This window comes from Pleuronectes platessa, chromosome 10 (genome assembly GCF_947347685.1).
Source record: "Pleuronectes platessa chromosome 10, fPlePla1.1, whole genome shotgun sequence".
NCBI lineage: Eukaryota > Metazoa > Chordata > Actinopteri > Pleuronectiformes > Pleuronectidae > Pleuronectes > Pleuronectes platessa.
The window spans coordinates 8,141,847-8,165,842 of record NC_070635.1 but is presented as its reverse complement, the minus strand read 5'-3'; the positions used below and the strand labels follow the sequence as shown (position 1 = coordinate 8,165,842).

The following is a 23,996-nucleotide window of genomic DNA, read 5'->3' as shown; positions in this document are numbered from 1 at the left end:
CCAGTCTCCATTACCACCACATCTTTATTAAAGTAAAGACATTTTTAAACAACACAATTAGTATCTTTATCAATAACATGTATCCATCAGTATTTCAATAGTAAGCTTATAGTAATTGTGTATATGTTCTAATCTTTATCCTTAAAGAAAGATAGTATTACATGATATCCCAAAAAACACTTAACATATTTTCAAGAATAATCAATAAATGATAATTTGCATGCAAAAATAACTAAAGTATACGATCCCACCACACAATGCAATTTTTTAATTGTAGGCATTTCTTCAATTCTCACTTGTTGATGACACAAGAGCAAGGCTCTGGTCTGAATGAACTATGTATCCCTGACCAGTGTCTCCCAGTACAGCCTCTTTTTTTTTTTAATAAGCAATCAAGGCAAATGGCTGGTCCTGTCCATCATGGCATTGAAAGCATCAGTGCGAGCAGCAGGGTGAGGACAGGAGAAGCCACCATTGCAGGAGAGAAGCCAAAGATGCTTTAACAGAAAGAAAATAATTAATTAATTAAAATAATATGTGCTGGATTTAACAGTGACAATTGATTCGCTGCTGAAGCTAGCACAAGACAAATTCCAACTATACTCTTATTCTGGTTCTTCCCTTATTTTAAGAATTTATTTAATTTCCTTGCTTAAAGGTATACTGTGCGATTTAGGTAAAAGGGATCTATTGACAGTAATTGAATATCAAATAATCCTGGTGATGTTTTCACAGGTGTGTTTCATCTAAATTTAATAATTTCCCTAGATTCCCTAATTGACCCTAGAATGGGTCCTTAATCTTTAAACACTTTATATTTACATTGGGAGCGGGGTTTTGTACAGACCCAGACTGGACAAACTAAACACTGTTTGAGTTTTATGACAACTGAAGGCTACCACAGGTTCTCTTCCATGTTTGGAAGGGGAAGCTGAAGTTATTGGTGTTCCGCTGCATCGTGAACCGTCACCACTAGACGTCACTTAATTCTACTAACTGAACCTTTAACAGACCCAGACAGACCCCTTTCTGTAAGTCCCTAAGCAGCATCAAATGAAGCTTTTACAAGTTCACTATTCAACAAGTTTAACATTTGTGAGTATATATTTTAAAACTTTCTTTAAAACGTTTAAATGAGGATATAATTCAGTGCTCATGTACTCAATGTCCTACCGTGGTACACATGGGCCACTATCCAGATCCATAGGAGGATGTGCAATCTTCACTGGTGCCAGCTCAGGACATGGTAAAGCACTTTCATCTATCAAGGGATTGAGATCTAGAAAAAATGTAATAATTTAGTAACAGCATGCAACAAAACTTCAACTTAATGTTTAATTGATTTAAATGCTTGAAATATGTTTGGTGTAAAATTCCAAGCAGAGAAAATGATTTAAATCAACTTGCCTTGGAAGCTGAAGGTTATAATCAAACTGTCTCCCTTGACGTAGTTTCTGGATTGAATTAGATCAGTAGATGCAAAAGTTGTGCGGCCCGACAATGGTCCGGCAAAGGCAGTCTGATTATTCTCATCAACGAATTCAGTTCCATTCCTACGAGGATTGTCCCACAGATTTAAACCTGTTTCCAAAAAGGATAGAACAATAAATATACATGGCCAGGGAGGAAACACTGGCATATCATGTGCTAAAGTGGGGATTGCATATTTTTTTTAGAAGGAATGGTTCATGTTTTCTTCGGTTTACCTAAGTTGTTGACGTCATATGGGCTAGTGGTGAAACTTCTTTCAGCTGACATGTGCAGCTGTAAGTTTGTGGTCTGATCCAGCATTCGTAGAGTCATTTGCCTTTGTAAGCAAGGCCACTGCAGCTTCTCATCATTTTCGCCTGACAACATTTGCATACTCAGTGAAAAGTAAAATCCCTTAAACTGTATTGCTATACGGTAGGCATAGCCGTCTATGGTGTACTGCCGTGGGCTGTAGATGATTGATTTATTGTTGTTGCTCTCCATATAATTATCTATCTGCAAGGACCCATGTGGACACTCGATCTCGGACAGATTGATGTCATCAATTGAGAAACCGCCTGAAGAGTTCCCTGCTCCTGTACGAGCCTCAAACTCCACCTGGAAGTTCTTGGTGGCATTCAGGGAAACATGATGGATGCGCCAGTGAGATGTTTGAGGACCTTGAGGGAAGGAAAGGTCACAGTCAATCAGAGTCTTGCATACCATTTAGATGAGACTGATAATAACACAGTCTGACATTACCAGTGATCTGTCCCATGAGGCGGCGGGTTCCCTCAGAGTCGAATTGATCGTCAAACTCTCTGATCCAGATGTTCAGTATGTCTGACTCGTCCCCACTGTGGTAATAATAGAATTGGAGACACTGGACATGACACTCCCTGGTTGGCTCCATCATCTTGGTCTCCAGCTGTGAGGTTTTACCTTCCTCGCCTCTTGCTGTGCTAGCATGCATGAAATAACCTTCTTCTGTACCTAGAATGTTGTAGTACAAACATAATTAAAATATGATGTATAATTTAAGTAAATCATATATGTGACGTTTACATTACTTTCAAGAAAGATGTTCGCTCTACTTGAAAGAAGAGAATACAAAAAAAACATGTAGATTTAGAAAATGTTGAACTCTTACCATTCTTACTGCTGGCAGTGGGTAGAGTGGAGTGGTCCGTTTCAGGACCCCCTTGTGCTTGTTTTACCATTTCCCAGCCACTGTCATTGTCACTGTGTGAGCAGGTGTTCATTCCACACATGCTTCCATTAGAGAAGCTGCAGAACATGTGAAATGCAGTGGTTGAATCTGTTGAGGTGAACGAAGAACAAAGCATTTAAGACCATGTTCTGACTAAATATGATGGTTACACAACCATTCCTGGTGTCTCCCCTGTCTTCAAAGTGCTGATTGAAAGGCTCATTGTGGGAACTGTTGGGTTTTAAGTTCTTGACCTCACTATGTAAAGTGCCTTGAGATAATGTACATTGTTAATTGTTGCTATACCAACAAAATTGAAGAAAGATAAGTAATGAGATCAAAGTGATCTCATTTGCATTGTTTGATTATCTCAAGACACCTTTTCTGCTGCATTAACAACAACTGCATGATAGGTCCCCTTTAGGAACCTGTAACTGTATGTAATGTACTGTGTTATGTGGCTATAAGCTGACAAGTAACTGCATATTCGTAGCCTGACACTAACGTCAGACCTCAAGGGATAGCTCACTGAAAAATAAAAAATTCACTCATTATCCATTCACTATTATGCTGATGAAGGGGTTGGAGAAGGGTTTGAGTCCAGTGCTGCAGCCAAATCCAATAAAACAGAATTACATAGTGACTGCTTCTTCAGACCTAATAAAACAACAGATAAAAAAACTATTGGTGTGGTGTCATCCAAGTGTCCGCAAGTTGTAAGCCTAAAAGTCCACTTGAAGTGGCTAGGCTAGTGGACGTAGCCACAGGAACGTCCCCCCCACGCGTGCTCTCGGGCTCTCGTGTGCGGTGTTCCGAGGGACCTGTGTGTACATGAAGCTGGTTCTGAGGAGGCTATCAGAGACATTTGGGCTAAAAACATGGTTTAAATGACACCGGTTCGAGTCGAATATGAATGTCGGGTCATGTGAACCCTTTGATGACACCACACGAGCAGTATGGAGGCATGTTAAGTTTTTCTGTTTTATTACATCTGAAGAAGTGTTCACCAGTTACTTCAACTGTATTTGATTTGGATGCAACACTGTGTACCCCTGAAACTCCAGGAGTATGTTGTGGCCTCAGACACTTTACCCACCACTCCATCGGCATCGTAATCCTATCATACATATTGGAAGAAATGTCTCGTCTATCTTGGGTCCAGCACTGGATCCAGTGGAGCACCAAAGGAAATACTAGTCACAGGCAAGAAATAGTTAATATACAAACGAATAACAATTGCTTGTGGTTGGGCAGGTAGCAACCACCATAAAGTAAAAAAGTACATTTTATTTCATTGTAGTTGCCAAAACCTGCTTCAAACTTCAACCAGGGAAGTGATAATGGTCATATTATTAACTTAGTTTGGCAACATATTTCAAGAAAAAGGGATAAGCAGGTTGAAAAATAGAATAATTACATTTTCAGATATAATTTAAAATGTCAACAAGTACTCTTGTGGATAAAAGAGGATTTTGTATTATAGGTGTATTATTTCACAGATTTTAGTCATTGAAACACACTTTCCCAAAACATCTAGTAGTTACTTTAACACCAAGCTCTTACTGCATTTGTAGCGGCGGTTCAGCTCCTTAACATCGATTGGACTCAGTTGCTGTCTTTGACCAATCACATCCTGGAACTTTGGATCTTTGGTGACAATTGTAGACCCGTTTCCATTGGAGAATGCTTCAGAGCCATAGTGCATCACTGAGTTGTAGTCATATGGGAGTCCCGAAACCGTGCTGTCTGTCTTATTAACTTTCTCAAAGTTGTTCTCAAAACCTAGATAAGATATAAAAAGCAAATTGATTGTTCAAACTCATTAATTACAATATACCATATTGAAAACATAAAGAGCAGCATAGATGGTTGAGATGAACTCATTAATTCATTATTAGAGAAAACAATTTGATCCATGGATTTGTTAATTCATTGATTAGTACATTTGTAATACTCTAGGACCCTTATGCACCTTAACATCTGTAATATATTTAAGATAAATCACTGAATATAAAGAGCAGGAATTCAAGAAATATAACCTTTTTCGACGTTTTCAAACAGAATCTTTACATGATCATCTCTGTCATAGCGGCTTTGTTCGTGGAAGAAGCCAAGAGCGTGGAGAAACTCATGTTGAACAGTGGCCATTGAATCACAAAATCTGCCGATGGAGAGCGGCTGTCCGCTAAATATCCTTCCAACATATGAGAAGCATCTAAAAGAGAGAAAGACTTATCAGTTTGTATAATTAAATAAATACATTGACTACAACACTACCGTCATGTTTTTAAATTCAATAAATTCTGTGATATTTATAAGTTTGTTATGTGTGCTGATATTGTGTTTATAAGTTATTCGAAAGTAAGGTTAGTTTGTAAGGCTCTTCACAGGCTTTCTCTCTCTGAATCTTTCATTGTCTGACGTAACATTTGCACAGACACGTGCATATCTCTCCATCTAGTTATCTCCTCCCCCACTTCAGAAGAAAATGGAGAGCCTGTTAACTTTAGGGGGGGTTAGCAACCATTTTGAAAGCATGCTGAGGAAAAGTGTGAACGTTTGGTCAACCACCATTTTGAGAAAACCCTTATTTACATACACACCCACACTCACATACCTATCTTTGTTTAGCTAGTACTTTATTATATTCATAATAAATGTTTTTCTTTCACATATTTTCTTTCATTAATGTTGCATTAGTGAATTTTGCCAACCGCTACACTGTCAAGAGCTCCATAACCTTCACTGATCATTATATAATATTTAATAGTATATATTGAGACTTCTAATTGAACTATATCTATATGAGACTGATCTCAATCAATAAATTGGCTATCTTTTCCCTTTCTTCGAAGGGTGGTGCCCCGAGGTAACTTTAACCAACTAAAGTTATGATTTCATATTAATATTTTAAATATTAATGTTTTATATTTTATTTTGATAACCACATTTATTGAATGCCTAGAGGCACACCATTCTATGGTATCACTTTTTAAGCATGATTGCACAACACAAGCTAGCAATGCGCCAGTTATGTCCGTGACCACACCTCATTTTAAGACCAATACAGCGATGGGTACTTAGACACCAGTGCATTTGCCATTTAAGCAAAGTAGATGCTGAATTGGAAAATGAAAACTGCATCACTCCGAAACTAGCAAAGACTCTTATGAGGGATTTCCCTTTGATTTCCACCAGGTATAAGATAGGCCCCCCAGCAAATAACAGTGAACACAATCTTTGGTTACAATAAAACTCCACGTGGCTTTTCATATCTGTTGTTTTGGTGAACACTCCAAAGACTCCAATGTAAATATAAGACAGAGGAAAGAAGAGAATTCTATTATTATGTTATATAACATTTCTGTATGATAAATGATGTTATTGACTATCAAAAGTGTCAGGAAGAAAACACAATACATACCCGTTTAACTTTCTGACGGAGATGTAATAGTATTCTTCGTTCCTTGGTCTGAAGTCAATGCATGACTTGAGCCTGTACTCGTCGAAGGCCCTCAGGATCACTCCTTTAGCATTGATCTCTTCCATTGTTCAAGGGAATCGTGTCACAGGTCAAATCCAAGAGATGATGAAATAAATTCAGATTGAGGTACACTTGCTGAAGTGCATTACTCTGAAAGACTCAGTCTCTTTCTGGTTTTCTTTCTAGTGAAATGTGGTTACGATGTGGCAACAGCCTCCGACTAAAGATGCTTACTAAACTGCTGGCTACCACCTGGTGTACAAACATGTTATAGACTTCATAACATCAATCTAGAGAACACATGTCATAGGTGATGTCCTATATCACATAAAATCCAGAATTATCATGCAAGATAATTTTATATTTACCAAGGTCATTTCCCAAAACATATGGGACTGGGGATTCCCAAAGATAGCGGTCCTCATTAGTGGAGCTCCGTTGGAAGTTTGGTGCCTGAAATATTTTGGGTGTCACACAAGATGAATACATACACATATATCACTCTTAGAATAATATTGTTAAAAATGCTAAACTCACCTCCAAAACGTCATCACGTAAATTTGATGCTAATATGAAACGGGAGACAAAAATTGATATTTCAATAGAAAAATCACTACTAGTAGTTACTGACATATTCTCCCATGAAGTCAAGTCGACAAATATCCCAACAATGTTTATTTAATGACGAGAAGATGTTAAAATTTACCCCTGTTTATTTCCGTAATGTCCTTTGGTTGACCAACTTCTACAAAGAGAGAGAGAGGGAGAGAGAAATGTGAGATGCTGCTTGGTAAAGTGAAAATTCTTACTTATTATAGTTCAATTAATTAAATAATGCAACTGACCCTCAACGTCTATTATTTCTAGTTCGTCCTAAAAAAAGAAAGAAAAATAGAAAGTTTAAACACATCAACAGTTTGTTTGTAAATACAACATCAGGCATCTGGTCAACATGAAAAGTTTCAGTTGCATTTCAGGTCAATTCTACAGTAAAGCAGTTGAACAATGAGTAAAGTCTTACTGTGTCTGCAGAAGAAACGGCCAAGCCCAGCACAAGGAAAATGAAGACTTTCATCCTTGCAGTATTTCTTGGACCACACTTAAGTCAAAAAACAGAGAAGAAGGTGGACCATGAAAAGAACTTTAAAATACTGAAAGGTACTGCAATATAGCTACAATATGTGTAAGTGAATTGTTAGTTTAACTTGCATTGTAATAGGATAGAAAAGGCCACTGATGTTTACCTTCTGCCACCCTGCCCTCAGCTGTACAGAGGCTCTTGGCAGCAACTACCGGCTTTTAAGCGCAGACGACGACTCTCTGGCAAAACAAAACCGGTTTCCAGAGAATTTCATGCGTGCATTGTTTGTTGACTAGTTTCTGTTTGGGTGTCAAGGCTATGAAGACAAAAATTGTGGTCATGCAACTTGCAGGCAGGTCAGATTGTTATATTGTTTCATTTTTTCCAAATTACACTGAAAGTTATACTAAACACTAAACCACATCTTAGTTTTTGATATTTTGGTTTGATCTCTCGTCTCTTTTTAATCATTTCCATTGCAGCACAACATTAGCTGCCTCTTAATTGATGAAACTTGCTAAGTGATTACATTTCAGTCAAACAGGATTAGTGTTTGGCGTCTAGGCTCCAACTTAATCACTCCCCCATATGATTACACAGGAATGATGGGAGTGATGAGCAAATAATTGTAAACCCCCGTCAGAGCCTACAGGTGGATGGTGGGGCGGTGGAGGGGCTGAAGCAACTGGTCGCAATTCTGCAGCAGCAGTGCGAGCAAAGGGGATGATCGAAAATGTGTCCCTGCTTAAATAGACCACCTGATAAGGTGGGTGTGTATTATAGATGGTTGTTGAGAGTGAGGTAGGTCACATGCTGTATGTCACATGAATTGAGCAGCGCAGCTCGAGTTGGCTGCCTGAACTAGCTCCCAGGCGTCTCTCCATGGTACGGATGGAGTTACAGACTTTTATGCATAAAAATCACAATATTTGAAAGCAATATTGGAGTAAAAGTCTTTGGTCCAATCGTGCTTTTGAATATTTGGATGCAAACAATACCGTAGAAACATTTGACAAGATGGCAATGTCACTCTACCATCCATGATGTTGTTCCAGATCAGGGGCAGCTCCTCGCATAGGCGACATAGGCGGTTGCCTAGGGCGCACAATGCAGAGAGGGCGCCACATGAGGCTGATTTATTATGACATGATACATACTTTAACCAATGCAGTAACGTCACACCATTGTCCTCTAACCCCGGGGATACAACGGAGGCAGAGGCACCGCAAAGCGCCCCGAAAAGCTGTGCGCCTCCTTTCCGCGCCCATGTTAATCAATCGGGCTGTTTGCACCGGCAGCGAAGCACCGGGAATCTGAGGGGGAGTGAGGAGCCAGAGGCAGCAGGTTCATTCACTCTTCAGTAGCTTTAGTGAATGGGGGACACTGCAGGAGCTCTTTCACTTTCACTAGTGGGTGGAACACTGGCTGCTGCTGTGGCTCGGTGTCTTTCTGAATTATTCGCTTTAATTAGCAGACACCTCTTACGAGAAACCACTCCCACAAGTTTCTTACAAGGAAACTGAAGATTAGTTTTCAATAAAAACAGCTCTAATTATAGTCCAGGAACTGAAAGATATTTAGTCTGAGACACACCTTGGATTCATTCCATGCAGAACCTTAAAGCAACTAAGGGTGGCAGAATGAAATGATCCGCTTAAGTGACACACTGAGGTCCATGGAAGAGCACAAGTGGCAAGGAAATGGTAATAAATCAAATTTTTTTTTTGAAAAACACATGCATTAATGCATTTATTTACAAATTAATTCAAGAATCAATAAATGAATAGACTATGTTACAAAGTTGATCATTTTTAGATTCGATATTGTGATGGGCAATGAGAAAAAATTATAAAAATAACCGTGACACCTCTTAGCATGGATGTCTCATCTGTGGATCATACATGTACACATACAGTTAACCCATACATATTTTTGTTTTCTCTCGTGTGTACACACGCTTTTCTATTATTATTCCCTGTTTGTCCTCCAGGAACCTTCAACGCCATCTTGATCAGAGACCGATGCTGGATTCCATATTTCCATATGCTTTCGTCAAAGTATTCTCCATTTGCAGCAATTACAGCATTGCAGACCTTTGACATTCTAGCTGTTATTTCGTTGAGGTAATCTGTAGAAATGTCAGCCCATGCTTCCTGAAGCATCACCCATAAGTTGGATTGGCTTGATGGGCACTTCTTGCGTACCATACGGTCAAGCTGCTCCCACAACAGCTTAAGGGGGTTGAGATCTTGTGACTACGCTGGCCACTCCATTACAGACAGCTTACCAGCTGCCTGCTTCTTCCCTAAATAGTTCTTGCATAATTTGGAGGTGTGCTTTGGGTCATTGTCCTGTTGTAGGAGGAAATTGGCTCCAATCAAGCGCTGTCCACAGGGTATGGCATGGCGTTGCAAAATGGAGTGATAGCCTTCCATATTTCAAATCCCTTTTACCTTGTACAAATCTCCCACCTTGCCAGCACCAAAGCAGCCTCAGACCATCACATTACCTCCACCATGCTGGTCAGGTGGCGTCAGGCACTCTTCCAGCATCTTTTTACCTGTTCTGCGTCTCACAAATGTTCTTCTGTGTGATCCAAACACCTCAAACTTTGATTCGTCTGTCCATAACACTTTTTTCCAATCTTCCTCTGTCTATGTCTGTGTTCCTTGACCATATCAATCTTTTACTTTTATTGGCCAGTCTCAGATATGGCTTATTCTTTGCCACCCTGCCTAGAAGGCCAGCATCCCGGAGTCGCCTCTTCACTGTAGACGTTGACACTGGCGTTTTGCGGGTACCATTTAAAGAAGCTGCCAGTTGAGGACCTGTGAGGTGTCAATTTCTCAAACTAGAGACTCTAATATACTTGTCTTCTTGCTGAGTTGTGCACCGGGGCCTCCGACTTCCCTTTCTACTCTGGTTAGAGCCCGTTTGTGCTGTTCTCTGAAGGGAGTAGTACACACCGTTGTAGACAATTTTCTACAACGGTGTGTATTTTCTCGCAATTTCTCGAATTGAATAGCCTTCATTCCTAAGAACAAGAATAGACTGGCGAGTTTCACATGACAGTTCTCAGTGTAATCGAACCCACAAATGTGATGCTCCAGATACTCAACTTGTAACAATTCGCCCTGTTTAAAACCCCAGGGGGAAATTACTACGCATGCGTACGGCGCGCGCCGCCTGCCCAACTTATAACAAACGAATAATCACCGGTTGGACCAATATTCTGGTCATAGGTCCCACAACACATAAGATAATATATATATAAACGAAATAAATCAAGACAAGTTGCGTACGATTATCTGTATTTACCGAACAACAACACCCCCACATATCCCATCAACACGTCCCCGCAAACAAAGTCGGACATGAAAACATAAGCACGCTATTTATACAAAACCCAAACATCAACATTTCCCGACCCCCGGATCATAAGATAACCCGCAAACAATCAATACTTCTCCCACCCCAAGTTCATCACATAATCCCGAAGCGACGTCCCCCCAAACAAAAGATAAACAGGTGTGGCGTGGTGAGTTGTCGCAAACCGTCCCAACAGTGTCCACGATGTCCTCACCCCTTCCAGGAGCCCAGAAAACGTTCAATACTTGCAGTAATCCCTTAAAAGTCTCTCAGGCAATAATCCCGCTTCTTCAGAAAATCCCATGAAGGTTTTAAGTGGTCGCCGATCCCTCGAACCTCTGGTCGCTCCGCCAACCCGCACCAAAAAACAAAGAACCCCTTGCTGGACGTCACTTCCCCCATATTTATCATATTTGCCGCTACAGAAACCCAAATGCACATCATAACACATATAATTAACAAATACATACAAAGATCCCTTCCCTCATCCTTATAATTTGAAGGCGTCTGACCCATGAAATATGTAAATTTTATTGATACATAAAGTGCACTGAGGTGACCTTTACAAACTAGCTCAAAGGAAGGCCAGTTTTATAGCTTCTCTCAGCAGCTAAACAGTTTTCAGCTCTGCTAACATATTTGCACAAGGTGTTTTCAAGGGTTTTCTAATCATCCATTAGTCTTCTAAGGCGATTAGCAAACACAATGTACCATTAGAACACTGGCGTGATAGTTGCTGGAATTGGGCCTCTACACACCTATGTAGATATTTCATTAAAAACCAGACGTTTCCACCTAGAATAGTCATTAACCACATTAACAATGTATATAAGTGTATTTTCGATTAATTTAATGCTATTTTCATTGAAAAAAACAATGCTCTTTTTTGAAAAATAAGGAAATTTCTAAGTGACCCCAAACTTTTGAACGGTAGTGTATGTTACTTTTTTAAAGCTTAAAGTAGATATTAGTTATTAGCATTATATTTATACCCCAAGTAAAACTCAACTTGTGGTCATTTCCCCCCTAACCGGCGCTGAGAAATGCGGTTCCTGTGTGAACAGCCAGGCGGCTGCTCGCACAAGAATTGCACATCATTAATGTTTACTTTTGTCGACATTAATAGCTATCAGCTGATCAGTACAGCAGATTTCTGACTCTATTTATATTTTTCATTAGATATTTGTATTGTTTTTTATAGCCTACATCCAGTATCCAGTAGTTCATTTATTTCAGAAATATTTGTTTGTACTTTTTTTTTATTAACTAAAGGCCGGAGCATGCTTCTGCGTTTTCACGGGCCCGCAAGCGCAAGAGCCCTTCCGGGCCCCTTACGTGCTTATGTATCCCTTCTTACGTGCTTACGTGCGTCACCCAATTTTTCTAACTATACAGCAAAGCTCTGCGAGCCTCAAGCAGCCCGCAAGAGATGTGATTGGTCTGCTGACTACATCCTTTCTGGAGTCGCATTTCCGGTTTCATGCCACATAATACAGGCAGAAACAACGGAAGATTTAGAAGAACGAATATGGACCAAATAGAAGAGCGTTTGGCAGAAGAGATCCGAAAGTATGACCACTTGTATAACCCGTCACTGACTGGTGGATTTGTACGCCAGAAAAAGGCTATGAGAAGCCGCTGTGGCGATGTAAACAAACAGTCGACGAAGAAGAAAGAAGGCATCTCTAAGGTCGTCTTCGACAAAACACGTTAGTTCTCCTCCTCTACTTTGCAGCGCTTTCTGAATTGTGCATCTGATAATTTAATCCTTCTTTGACTCATCTTTGAGTCTAACCACAGCCTAACACCGCAGTGTGTGCGTCAGGGACACACCTGAGGCGGAAGCGCAAATTCTTGTGGGAGCAGCCGCCTGACTGTTCACACAGGAAGCGCATTTCTCCGCGCTGTCTCAGGGGTAAATGATGATGGTCTTCACAGGTGACTGACCTACGCAAGCCTGTAGCCGCCCGCCACAAGAGATTATGTGCTTGTGTGTGTGTGTCTGTCTGCTTAGACACAACTGACAAATATGTGGATTAAGCACATAATTAAAGATTGGGAAATTTCATCATGTGGGAACAAAAATCAGGGGAATGAAACTCCAGGAGAACTGCGGAGAAATCTGTGTGTTCTCCGGCCCGATTTGCTCGCGGCGAGCGAAAAAAATAGAACAGACCCCGAAACCATCGCTGCAGATCGCGATATGGCCGCGGGCTCTTCCCGGTTCTTCCCGGCACTACGCTGTCGGTGCGAACAGCCCAATTATTTAACATGGGCGCGGAAAGGAGACGGACCGCTTTTTGTGGCGCTTCTACCTCCGGTGCGTCCCCGGGGTTAGAGGATGATGGTGTGATGTCAATGTATTGTTTTACATTGCATGTGTCACTTTGCCTAGTTGGTAAAATACCGAGAGGGCAGCACAAGAGACTGATTTACCAGGAGCCGCGTATGACTGGAAGAATGTTTAGTTGGCCTGGGGGTAGGAGAGCTGAGAACACAATGTCCCGCAACTTGTTAGTCTGGCTTCTGTGAGAGAGGAACTTGATCTTTCATGAAGCTCATAAGAGAGAAACCTCTCTCTCTCTCTCTCTCTCTCTCTCTCTCTCTCTCTCTCTCTCTCTCTCTCTCTCTCTCTCTCTCTACCCCCCTCGCGGTAAATTGCTGGAAGTCACTTTAATGTTAATGGAGATGACGCAGCTAACTGCAATTCTGTCCATGGAGCCCAGCGTACAGCTGTGTGTGTGCGTGTGCGTGAGACGGTATCAGCGTCGCCACAAATGCACGCTGTGATCTCCTCCAGTCAGCGTGTTCCCACAAACTAATGGGAAAAATACTTGTAAGTAATGCGCCGGAACATTTACCAGTGTCCTCACTATTGTGTCTGTGACATTAAGTTAAGTTGTCTTTTCCTGTTTTAGTACTTTTCAAGACAATAAAGACGGCCAATAACATGTAAAAGTTTTTAATATATATAATATATTAAAAACTGCGACCCTCTGTTTATATAATAAAAAAGGTTTCAAAGCACAGTCTGTAGCTGATTGTATTTGAGCAGTCTTTAAAACATCAGCACCATGAATTTAAGGGTCACTGAACATGCAGATGCATAAAATAGGAAGTTTATGAATGTCAAAAATAATTTCGAGATAAATGCGAGATTGTGCGGCCGACTCTCTCCCAGCTGCTGTTTCCTGCAGCACAAACAATCACATCACACACCCTCTCGTCCTCAAAGCTGCATAACATCAGAAAGGTGACGGCAGATGCTGCTGTCGTGTCATTCAAGCAGCAGAGTGTTGAAGCTGATGAAGAAAATAATTTTCCGCGGACCCAGTACTTGCAGTATAACAAAGTTTATTACAAGAAGTTACAGGTCAGGACGAGCTCTAGAAACCCGGAGACAACACAAGCCAAATATTGAAAATCTCCCTTGCCAATGCCTGACAAAGATTCTTATAGGGGAGAAGTTCACCCCAAAACTAGAGATAAAATGACACCACACATAGGGCCTCTGACTAAATAAGGGCATGTTTCGTACCTAAAGTTGAAAATGCCTGCTTAAGAACATTCCTTCTTTACCCATCCATTAGCAGGTCAGAGATTATTCCCTAGGTCAAAGATCATTCCAAAAAGGGAGAGAACCAAGAAAAACATATGGAATAGTATTTAAAAAGTCTGAGAATAAGGTGCCATAGACGTCAACATGTCATTCTGGTTTATACCCATGTTAAAAATATCTATTAGCTGCATATACCACACTGCAAACACAAAAACACAAGTTTGTCAACATCTGCGTAACAAATACCACAATTAGATTACATTGTGTGGTAAAATTCTCAAAGCAGTTGTAAAGCTGTTGGAGATTCTGTACATCATTGGAGCTCATTTCTAGACGCTGACCAATCACGTATTGGTACTCCGGTTGATTAGCGGAGGAATGTTCCCCCCCCCCCCCCCCCCCCCCCCCGAGTGCCATTATTGTCATAGATAACATGACCCATGTGCACAGCAGATGACTTTTCTTATGTGTACTTTATTCATTTGTAATTTCTCAATTATAATAACATCCGACTCAGAAATAGAGGTGAATTCCTCCAAAGAGTCAAGAGCCAGGACTAAGTCTCCATTAACACCACATCTTTATTAAAGTAAAGAAATTCTTAAACAACACAATTAGTATTTTTAATCAATAACATGTATCCATCAGTATTTCAATAGTAAGCTTATAGTAATTGTGTATATGTTCTAATTTTTATCCTTAAAGAAAGATAGTATTACATGATATCCCAAAAAACACTTAACATATTTTCAAGAATAATCAATAAATGATAATTTGCATGCAAAAATAACTAAAGTAAACGATCCCACCACACAATGCAATCTTTTTTTATTGGAGGCATTTCTTCAATTCTCACTTGTTGATGACACAAGAGCAAGGCTCTGGTCTGAATGAACTATGTATCCCTGACCAGTGTCTCCCAGTACAGCCTTTTTTTGAATAAACAATCAAGGCAAATGGCTGGTCCTGTCCATCATGGCATTGAAAGCATCAGTGCGAGCAGCAGGGTGAGGACAGGAGAAGCCACCATTGCAGGAGAGAAGCCAAAGATGCTTTAACAGAAAGAAAATAATTAATTTAATAAATTAATAATTTAACAGTGAAAATTGATTCGCTGCTGAAGCTAGCACAAGACAAATTCCAACTATACTCTTATTCTGGTTCTTCCCTTATTTTAAGAGTTTATTTAATTTCCTTGCTTAAAGGTATACTGTGCGATTTAGGTAAAAGGGATCTATTGACAGTAATTGAATATCAAATAATCCTGGTGATGTTTTCACTGGCGTGTTTCATCTAAATAATTTCCCTAGATTCCCTAATTGACCCTAGAATGGGTCCATTATCTTTAAACACTTTATATTTACATTGGGAGCGGGTCCCTCTCTACGGAGGCCGCAAAGTTTTTGTACAGTTGCCCAGACTGGACAAACTATACACTGTTAAGGCTACCACTGGTTCTCTTCCATGTTTGGAAGGGGAAGCTGAAGTTAGTGGTGTTCCGCTGCATCGTGAACCGTCACCACTAGACGTCACTTAATTCTACTAACTGAACCTTTAACAGACCCAGACAGACCCCTTTCTGTAAGTCCCTAAGCAGCATCAAATGAAGCTTTTACAAGTTCACTGTTCAACAAGTTTAACATTTGTTAGTATATCTGAATACCTTTTGTCATCAGTTGTTTTAGGAGGCATTGTTGTAGAATGCGTTGGTGTAGGATGCGTTGTTTTAGGAGGCATCGTTCTAGGAGGCTTTGTTGTAGAAGGAGGTGGTCGGGTAACGGGGGTGATCCTGTAAAAGACATTGCATGATTTTAAAGGCATCTTACAAATTTCCCAGCTTTCTTTAAAACGTTTAAATGAGGATATAATTCAGTGCTCATGTACTCAATGTCCTACCGTCGTACACATGGGCCACTATCCAGATCCAGGGGAGGATGTGCAATCATCACTGGTGCCAGCTCAGGACATGGTAAAGCACTTTCCTTTATCAAGGGATTGAGATCTAGAAAAAAAAAAAATATTTTAGTAACAGCATGCAACAAAACCTTCACTCAATGTTTAATTGATTTAAATGCTTGAAATATGTTTGGTGTAAAATTCAAAGCAGCGAAAACGATTTAAATCAACTTGCCTTGGAAGCTGAAGGTTATAATCAAACTGTCTCCCTTGACGTAGTTTCTGGATTGAATTAGATCATCAAATGCAAAAGTTCTGTAGCCACTCAATGGTCCGGCAAAGGCAGTCTGATTATTCTCATCAACAACTTCAGTTCCATTCCTACGAGGATTGTCCCACAGATTTAAACCTGTTTCCAAAAAGGATAGAAGAATAAATATACATGGCCAGGGAGGAAACACTGGCATATCACGTGCTAAGGTGGTGAATTTTAGAAGGAATGGTTCATGTTTTCTTCAGTTTACCTAAGTTGTTGACGTCATATGGGCTAGTGGTGAAACTTCTTTCAGCTGACATGTGCAGCTGTAAGTTTGTGGTCTGATCCAGCATTCGTAGAGTCATTTGCCTTTGTAAGCAAGGCCACTGCAGCTTCTCATCATTTTCACCTGACAACATTTGCATTCTCAGTGAAAAGTAAGCTCCCTTAAACTGTATTGCTATACGGTAGGCATAGCCGTCTATGGTGTACTGCCGTGGGCTGTAGATGATTGATTTATTGTTGTTGCTCTCCATATAATTATCTATCTGCAAGGACCCATGTGGACACTCGATCTCGGACAGATTGATGTCATCAATTGAGAAACCGCCTGAAGAGTTCCCTGCTCCTGTACGAGCCTCAAACTCCACCTGGAAGTTCTTGGTGGCATTCAGGGAAACATGATGGATTCGCCAGTGAGATGTTTGAGGACCTTGAGGGAAGGAAAGGTCACAGTCAACCAGAGTCTTGCATACCATTTAGATGAGACTGATAATAACACAGTCTGACATTACCAGTGATCTGTCCCATGAGGCGGCGGGTTCCCTCAGAGTCGAATTGATCGTCAAACTCTCTGATCCAGATGTTCAGTATGTCTGACTCGTCCCCACTGTGGTAATAATAGAATTGGAGACACTGGACATGACACTCCCTGGTTGGCTCCATCATCTTGGTCTCTAGCCGTGAGGTTTCACCTTCCTCACCGCTTGCTGTGCTAGCATGCATGAAATAACCTTCTTCTGTACCTAGAATGTTGTAGTACAAACATAATTAAAATATGATGTATAATTTAAGTAAATCATATATATGACGTTTAAATTACAATACTTTCATGAAAGCTGTTCATCCTACTTGAAAGAAGAGAATAAAAAATATGTTGATTTAGAAAATGTTGAACTCTTACCATTCTTACTGCTGGCAGTGGGTAGAGTGGAGTGGTCCGTTTCAGGACCCCCTTGTGCTTGTTTTACCATTTCCCAGCCACTGTCATTGTCACTGTGTGAGCAGGTGTTCATTCCACACATGCTCTCATTAGAGAAGCTGCAGAACATGTGAAATGCAGTGGTTGACTCTGTTGAGGTGAACGAAGAACATTTAAGACCATGTTCTGACTTTGGGGGGAATAAGTGTATTCAAGTCTTCTCTCCCTCTCATTCTGCAGGTTTGACTCCAGTCACCATGTGCATTCTGCTCCCCCACTCATACAAATACACTTACTTCACATATATTCTTTTTATTTAATATTCCCCACTCCTTCACCCTGTAAAGTGCTGCTTCACTTGACTATGTTATATGCTACGATGTTATGTTATATGTTATGTTACATAGTATGTTATTTTTCTACCCTCTGAACAGTCACCATGTACATTCTGCTCCCCCACTCATACAAATACACTTACTTCCCATATATTCATTTATTTAATATTCCCCATTTCTTCATGCTGTAAACTGCTGCTTCATTTTACTTTGATTTGACTATTTTATATGTTTTACATATATTCATATTATTTAATTTAATATTCCCCCATCCTTCACCCTGTAAACTGCTGCATCACTTGACTATATTATATGTTACGATGTTATGTTATATGTTATGTTACATAGTATGTTATTTTTCTATTTTGTAAAGTCGTCTACTGCGTAGATGTTGCCTGCCATGTCACAAGAATTTCACTACTCCGATGACGCTGTCATTGGTGCATGTGACAATAAACTTTGATTTGATTTGATTTGATTTGATCATCATAAAAACCAGTCTGACATGCAGAGCTTAAATATGATGGTTACACAACGAATCCTGGTGTCTCCCCTCCTTTCCACCCAACTCTCCTCTCTTCCCCATTTTTCTCCACTCATCCCAAACATGGCCATTCATAATGACTCTGGTTCTGTCAGAGGTTACTTCCTAAAGGGGAGTTTTTTCAGTCTTCAAAGTGCTGATTGAAAGGCTCATTGTGGGAACTGTTGGGTTACTCTGTAAGTTTTAAGTTCTTAACCTCACTATGTAAAGTGCCTTGAAATAATGTACATTGTTATTTGCAGCTATACAAACAAAATTGAATGGAAGATAAGTTTTGATATCAAAAGTGAACAGTGTGCTATAGCTTCAATTCAGCCATGCGTTTTGCAGATAATGGTTTATTTTGATGTGCATTATATTATGATACATTTTCATTGTTTGATTATCTCGAAACACCTTTTCTGTTCCATGAACAACAACTGCATGAGATTCTACAGGTCCCCCTTAGGAACCTGGAACTCGCTCTGCCTCACAATCTCTGCCTGATTCACAGCTATGTACTGTATTGTGTGGCTATAATCTGACATGTGCTTATGTGCAGCATGACACTAACGTCAGACCCCAAGGGATAGTTCACTGAAAAATTCAAATTCACTCATCCATTCACTATTAGTCCGATGGAGGGCTGAGAGATGGTTTTGAGTCCAGTTTTACAGCGGAATCCTTTACAACTGAAGTACATTGTGACCGCTTCTTCAGACCTAATAAAACAACAGATAAAAACACTGCTGGTGTGGTGTCATCCAAGTGTCAGCAGGTTTCAAGCCTAAAAGTCCACTTGAAGTGGACGTAGCCACAGGAACGTCCCCCCCACGCGTGCTCTCGGGCTCTCGTGTGCGGTGTTCCGAGGGACCTGTGTGTACATGAACCTGGTTCTGAGGAGGCTATCAGAGACATTTGGGCTAAAAACATGGTTTAAATGACACCGGTTCGAGTCGAATATGAATGTCGGGTCATGTGAACACTTTGATGACACCACACGATCAGTAAGGAGGCATGTTAAGTTTGTTCTGTTTTATTACGTCTGAAGAAGTGTTCCCCAGTTACTTCAACTGTATTGAATTTGGCTGCAACACTGTGTACCCCTGAAACTCCAGGAGTGTTTTGTGGTCTCAAACTGTTTACCCACCACTCCATCGGCATCGTAATCCTATCATACATATTGGAAGAAATGTCTCGTCTATCTTGGGTCAAAACAGTTGATCCAGTGGAGCACCGAGATAATTACTAATCACAGCCAAGAAATAGTTAATATACAAATGAATAACAATTGCTTGTGGTGTGGCAGGTAGCAACCACCATAAAATGAAAAGTACATTTTATTTCATGTTAGTTGCCAAAACCTGCTTCAAACTTCAACCAGGGAGGTGATAATGGTCATATTAATAAAAATAAAATAAAAAATAGGATAATTACATTTTCAGAAATAAGTAAAAGTCTGAACAAGTTCTCTTGTGGATAAAAGAGGATTTTGTATTATAGGTGTATTATTTCACAGATTTTAGTCATTGAAACACACTTTCCCAAAACATCTAGTAGTAACTTTAACACCAAGCTCTTACTGCATTTGTAGCGGCGGTTCAGCTCCTTAACATCGATTGGACTCAGTTGCTGTCTTTGACCAATCACATCCTGGAACTTTGGATCTTTGGTGACAATTGTAGACCCGTTTCCATTGGAGAATGCTTCAGAGCCATAGTGCATCACTGAGTTGTAGTCATATGGGAGTCCCGAAACCGTGCTGTCTGTCTTATTAACTTTCTCAAAGTTGTTCTCAAAACCTAAATAACATATAAAAAGCAAATTTAATGTTCAAACTCATAAATAACAATAAACCATATTGAAAACATAAAGAGCAGCATAGATGGTTGAGATTAAATCACTAATTCAATATTAGAGAAAACAATTTGATCCATGGATTTGTTAATTCATTGATTAGTACATTTGTAATACTCTAGGACCCTTATGCACCTTAACATCTGTAATATATTTAAGATAAATCACTGAATATAAAGAGCAGGAATTCAAGAAATATAACCTTTTTCGATGTTTTCAAACAGAATCTTTACATGATCATCTCTGTCATAGCGGCTTTGTTCGTGGAAGAAGCCAAGAGCGTGGAGAAACTCATGTTGAACAATGGCCATTGAATCACAAAATCTGCCGATGGAGAGCGGCTGTCCGCTAAATATCCTTCCAACATATGAGAAGCATCTAAAAGAGAAAAAGACTTATCAGTTTGTATAATTAAACAAATACATTGACTACAACACTACCGTCATGTTTTTAAATTCAATCAATGTAGTGCCTTAAAGACTAAATTGATTTAACTGGGGATAGAATGACTGATATCTGAGTACAAAGTGTTAATATATTAAAATATAATTAATCTTAGTTAATTAATTTTCCTTTTGAATGAGAGTATTAGATAAATGAGCAAATAAAAATGTCAAAGTCACAAAGTCCCAGAAGTTGTAGTATACTAATTGATAAATGAAGCAGTCAATCTCTCGTTGATATTTCCTATGAATCATTCATTCATTAAAAGTCCGCAAGTGGAAAAAAGTCATTGTGATTTCCACAAGCCCAAAGGTGACTTACTAAAGGTTCCCTGTGGAGTTTCTGACCAGTACTTTAGAAGGGCCAATGACACAATGTCACACTATTCAGTATCAGCACCTGTGTGGTGGTTTTAAATTTAGATGTGGACAGGGGCGTTGTTAGCGTATGACAGAACAGGTTGACTAAAGACACTGTGGTCTAAAGTCAGTGCCACAGTATTTCACTTTTATTTCAAGAACACATCACCAATATGTTCCGACATAGCCACGGTGCATGTAAATAGGCTGATGCCACAGGTGCATGTTTTAAAGGCCAAGGTGGATAGCCATTACCTTAAATTTGCACCAGGTATAAGATAGGCCCCCCGAGCAAATAACAGTGAACACAAATTTTGGTTTCAAGAAAACTCCCCGTGGTTTTTCATATCTGTTGTTTTTGTTAAATGCCCAAAGACTCCAGTGTAGTTATAAGAAAGAGGGAAGCAGATAATTCTATTATTATGTTATATAACATCTCTGTATGACAAATTATGTTATTGACTATCAAAAGTGTCAGGAAGAAAACACAATACATACCCGTTTAACTTTCTGACGGAGATGTAATAGTATTCTTCGTTCCTTGGTCTGAAGTCAATGCATGACTTGAGCCTGTACTCGTCGAAGGCCCTCAGGATCACTCCTTTAGCATTGATCTCTTCCATTGTTCAAGGGAATCGTGTCACAGGTCAAATCCAAGAGATGATGAAATAAATTCAGATTGAGTTTTACTTGCTGAAGTGCATTACTCTGAAAGACTCAGTCTCTTTCTGGTTTTCTTTCTAGTGAAATGTGGTTTTGATGTGGCAACAGCCTCCGACTAAAGATGCTTACTAAACTGCTGGCTACCACCTGGTGTACAAACATGTTATAGACTTCATAACATCAATCTAGAGAACACATGTCATAGGTGATGTCCTATGTCACATCAAATTCAGGGTTATCAGGCAAGATCATTTTATATTTACCAAGGTCATTTTCCAAAACATATGGGACTGGGGATTCCCAAATGTAGTCGTCATCATTAATGGAGCTCCGTTGGATGTTTGGTGCCTGAAATATTTTGGGTGTCACACAAGATGAATACATACACATATATCACTCTTAGAATAATATTGTTCCAAATGCTCAACTCACCTCCAAAATATCATCACTTAAATTTGAAGCTAAGATGAAACAGGAGACAAAAATATATATTTCAATAGAAAAATCACTACTAGTAGTTACTGACATATTCTCCCATGAAGCCAAGTCGACAAATATCCCAACAGTGTTCATTAAATGAGGAGAAGATGATTAAATTTACCCCTGTTTATTTCCGTAATGTCCTTTGGTTGACCAACTTCTACAAAGAGAGAGAGAGGGAGAGAGAAATGTGAGAAGCTGCTTTGTAAAGTGAAAATTCTTACTTATTAAATTTTAATAAAAAAAACGAAAAGATTAAGTAGAAATAATGAAACTGACCATCAACGTCTATTATTTCTAGTTCATCCTGAAAAAAAAAAAAATAAGAAGTTTAAACACATCAACAGTTTGTTTGTAAATACAACATCAGGCATCTGGTCAACATGAAAAGTTTCAGATGCATTTCAAGTCAATTCTACAGTAAAGCAGTTGAACAATGAGTAAAGTCTTACTGTGTCTGCAGAAGAAACGGCCAAGCCCAGCACAAGGAAAATGAAGACTTTCATCCTTGCAGTGTTTCTTGGACCACACTTAAGTCAAAAAACAGAGAAGAAGGTGGACCATAAAAATAACTTCAAAATACTGAAAGGTACTGCAATATAGCTACAATATGTGTAAGTGAATTGTTAGTTTAACTTGCATTGAAATAGGATAGAAAAGGGCACTGATGTTTACCTTCTGCCACCCTGCCCTCAGCTGTACAGAGGCTCTTGGCAGCAACTACCGGCTTTTAAGCGCTTAGGACGACTCTCTGGCAAAACAGGTTTTCAGAGAATTTCATGCATGCATTGTTTGTTAGTTGCTGTTTGGGTTCAAGGCTATGAAGACAAAAATTGCGGTCATGCAACTCTCAGGCAGGTCAGGTTGATATCTTGTTCCAGTTTTTCCAAATTACGCTGAAAGTTATACTAAACACTAAACCACTTCTGACTATCTAAGTTTTTGATATTTTGGTTTGATCTCTCGTCTCTTTTTAATCATTTCCATTGCAGCACGACATTAGCTGCCTGCTAATTGATGAAACTTGCTGAGTGATTACATTTCAGTCAGACAACTAACATTCAAACCTTTATTGCATCAGTAGAACAGGATTAGTGTTTGGCTTCTAGGCTCCAACTTAATCACTCCCCCAATTGATAACACAGGAATGATGGGAGTGATGATCAAATACTTGTAAACCCCCGTTGGAGCCTACAGGTGGATGCTGCAGCAAAAGGGATGATCGAAAATTTCTCTCAGATGTTGTATGTTGCTACATGCGACGGATGGACTTACAGATGGAAGGACGTCCAGACTTTTATGCATAAAAATCACAATATTTGAAGTAAAAGTCTTCGGTCCAGTTGTGCTTTTGAATATTGGGATGCAAACAATACGCCATAAGATGGCAATGTCACTCTACCATCCATGATGTTGTTCCAGATAATGGTTATGTGATCATCTCTGTCATATCTTGATTGTTCATGATGGAAGCCCAACGCGTGGAGAAAAACTCATGCTCCACGGTACCAAGACGACCACATCGCTCATCGATGGAGACAACTTGGCCATTTTGGATAACCCTTGAAACCTTAGAGGAACACCTGCAGAGAGAAGATGTGGGGCACATCATAGACAGATCAGTGAAGTGGAGAGCTGGATCGCTTCAGTAGAACGTGAGAATATATTTGGGAAGAAAAAACAGAATTACCGTGAATTCCCTCTGACTGAAAGGTGCAGGGCCGGCCCTGGCAATGTTGCCGCCCTCGGTGAGATCTCATATTGGCGCCCCCCCCCCACATACACACGCAAATTGTCATGCATCCCCAA

At 39.8% G+C, this 23,996-nt stretch overlaps 2 protein-coding genes across 3 annotated transcripts; both read right to left on the bottom strand.

The window, feature by feature from the left end:
• Nucleotides 1–6: 6 nt before the first annotated feature.
• Nucleotides 7–7,463, bottom strand: LOC128449069 (meprin A subunit beta). Its single transcript, XM_053432071.1, has 15 exons — nt 7,409–7,463; nt 7,186–7,263; nt 7,010–7,037; nt 6,871–6,909; nt 6,702–6,730; nt 6,533–6,617; nt 6,105–6,222; nt 4,720–4,895; nt 4,244–4,462; nt 2,621–2,788; nt 2,233–2,463; nt 1,707–2,150; nt 1,408–1,581; nt 1,174–1,279; nt 7–497 (listed from the first exon to the last, which is right to left on the bottom strand). Exons 2-15 carry the CDS (start codon nt 7,237–7,239, stop codon nt 419–421), a joined length of 1,950 nt encoding a protein of 649 aa, XP_053288046.1. The 5' UTR covers nt 7,240–7,263; nt 7,409–7,463; the 3' UTR covers nt 7–418.
• Nucleotides 7,464–14,736: 7,273 nt separating this feature from the next.
• On the bottom strand, nt 14,737–22,917 carry LOC128449068 (meprin A subunit beta). 2 transcript variants are annotated; one of them, XM_053432068.1, is made up of 16 exons: nt 22,863–22,917; nt 22,640–22,717; nt 22,467–22,494; nt 22,309–22,347; nt 22,140–22,168; nt 21,971–22,055; nt 21,543–21,660; nt 20,444–20,619; nt 19,968–20,186; nt 17,509–17,676; nt 17,120–17,350; nt 16,594–17,037; nt 16,305–16,478; nt 16,070–16,175; nt 15,837–15,962; nt 14,737–15,225 (listed from the first exon to the last, which is right to left on the bottom strand). In XM_053432068.1, the coding sequence occupies exons 2-16, from the start codon at nt 22,691–22,693 to the stop codon at nt 15,147–15,149; spliced, it is 2,076 nt and encodes a 691-aa protein (XP_053288043.1). In that variant the 5' UTR covers nt 22,694–22,717; nt 22,863–22,917; the 3' UTR covers nt 14,737–15,146. The 2 variants fall into 2 exon arrangements, with proteins under 2 accessions (XP_053288043.1, XP_053288045.1); XM_053432070.1 differs by having other exon boundaries at nt 22,828–22,865.
• Nucleotides 22,918–23,996: the final 1,079 nt, after the last annotated feature.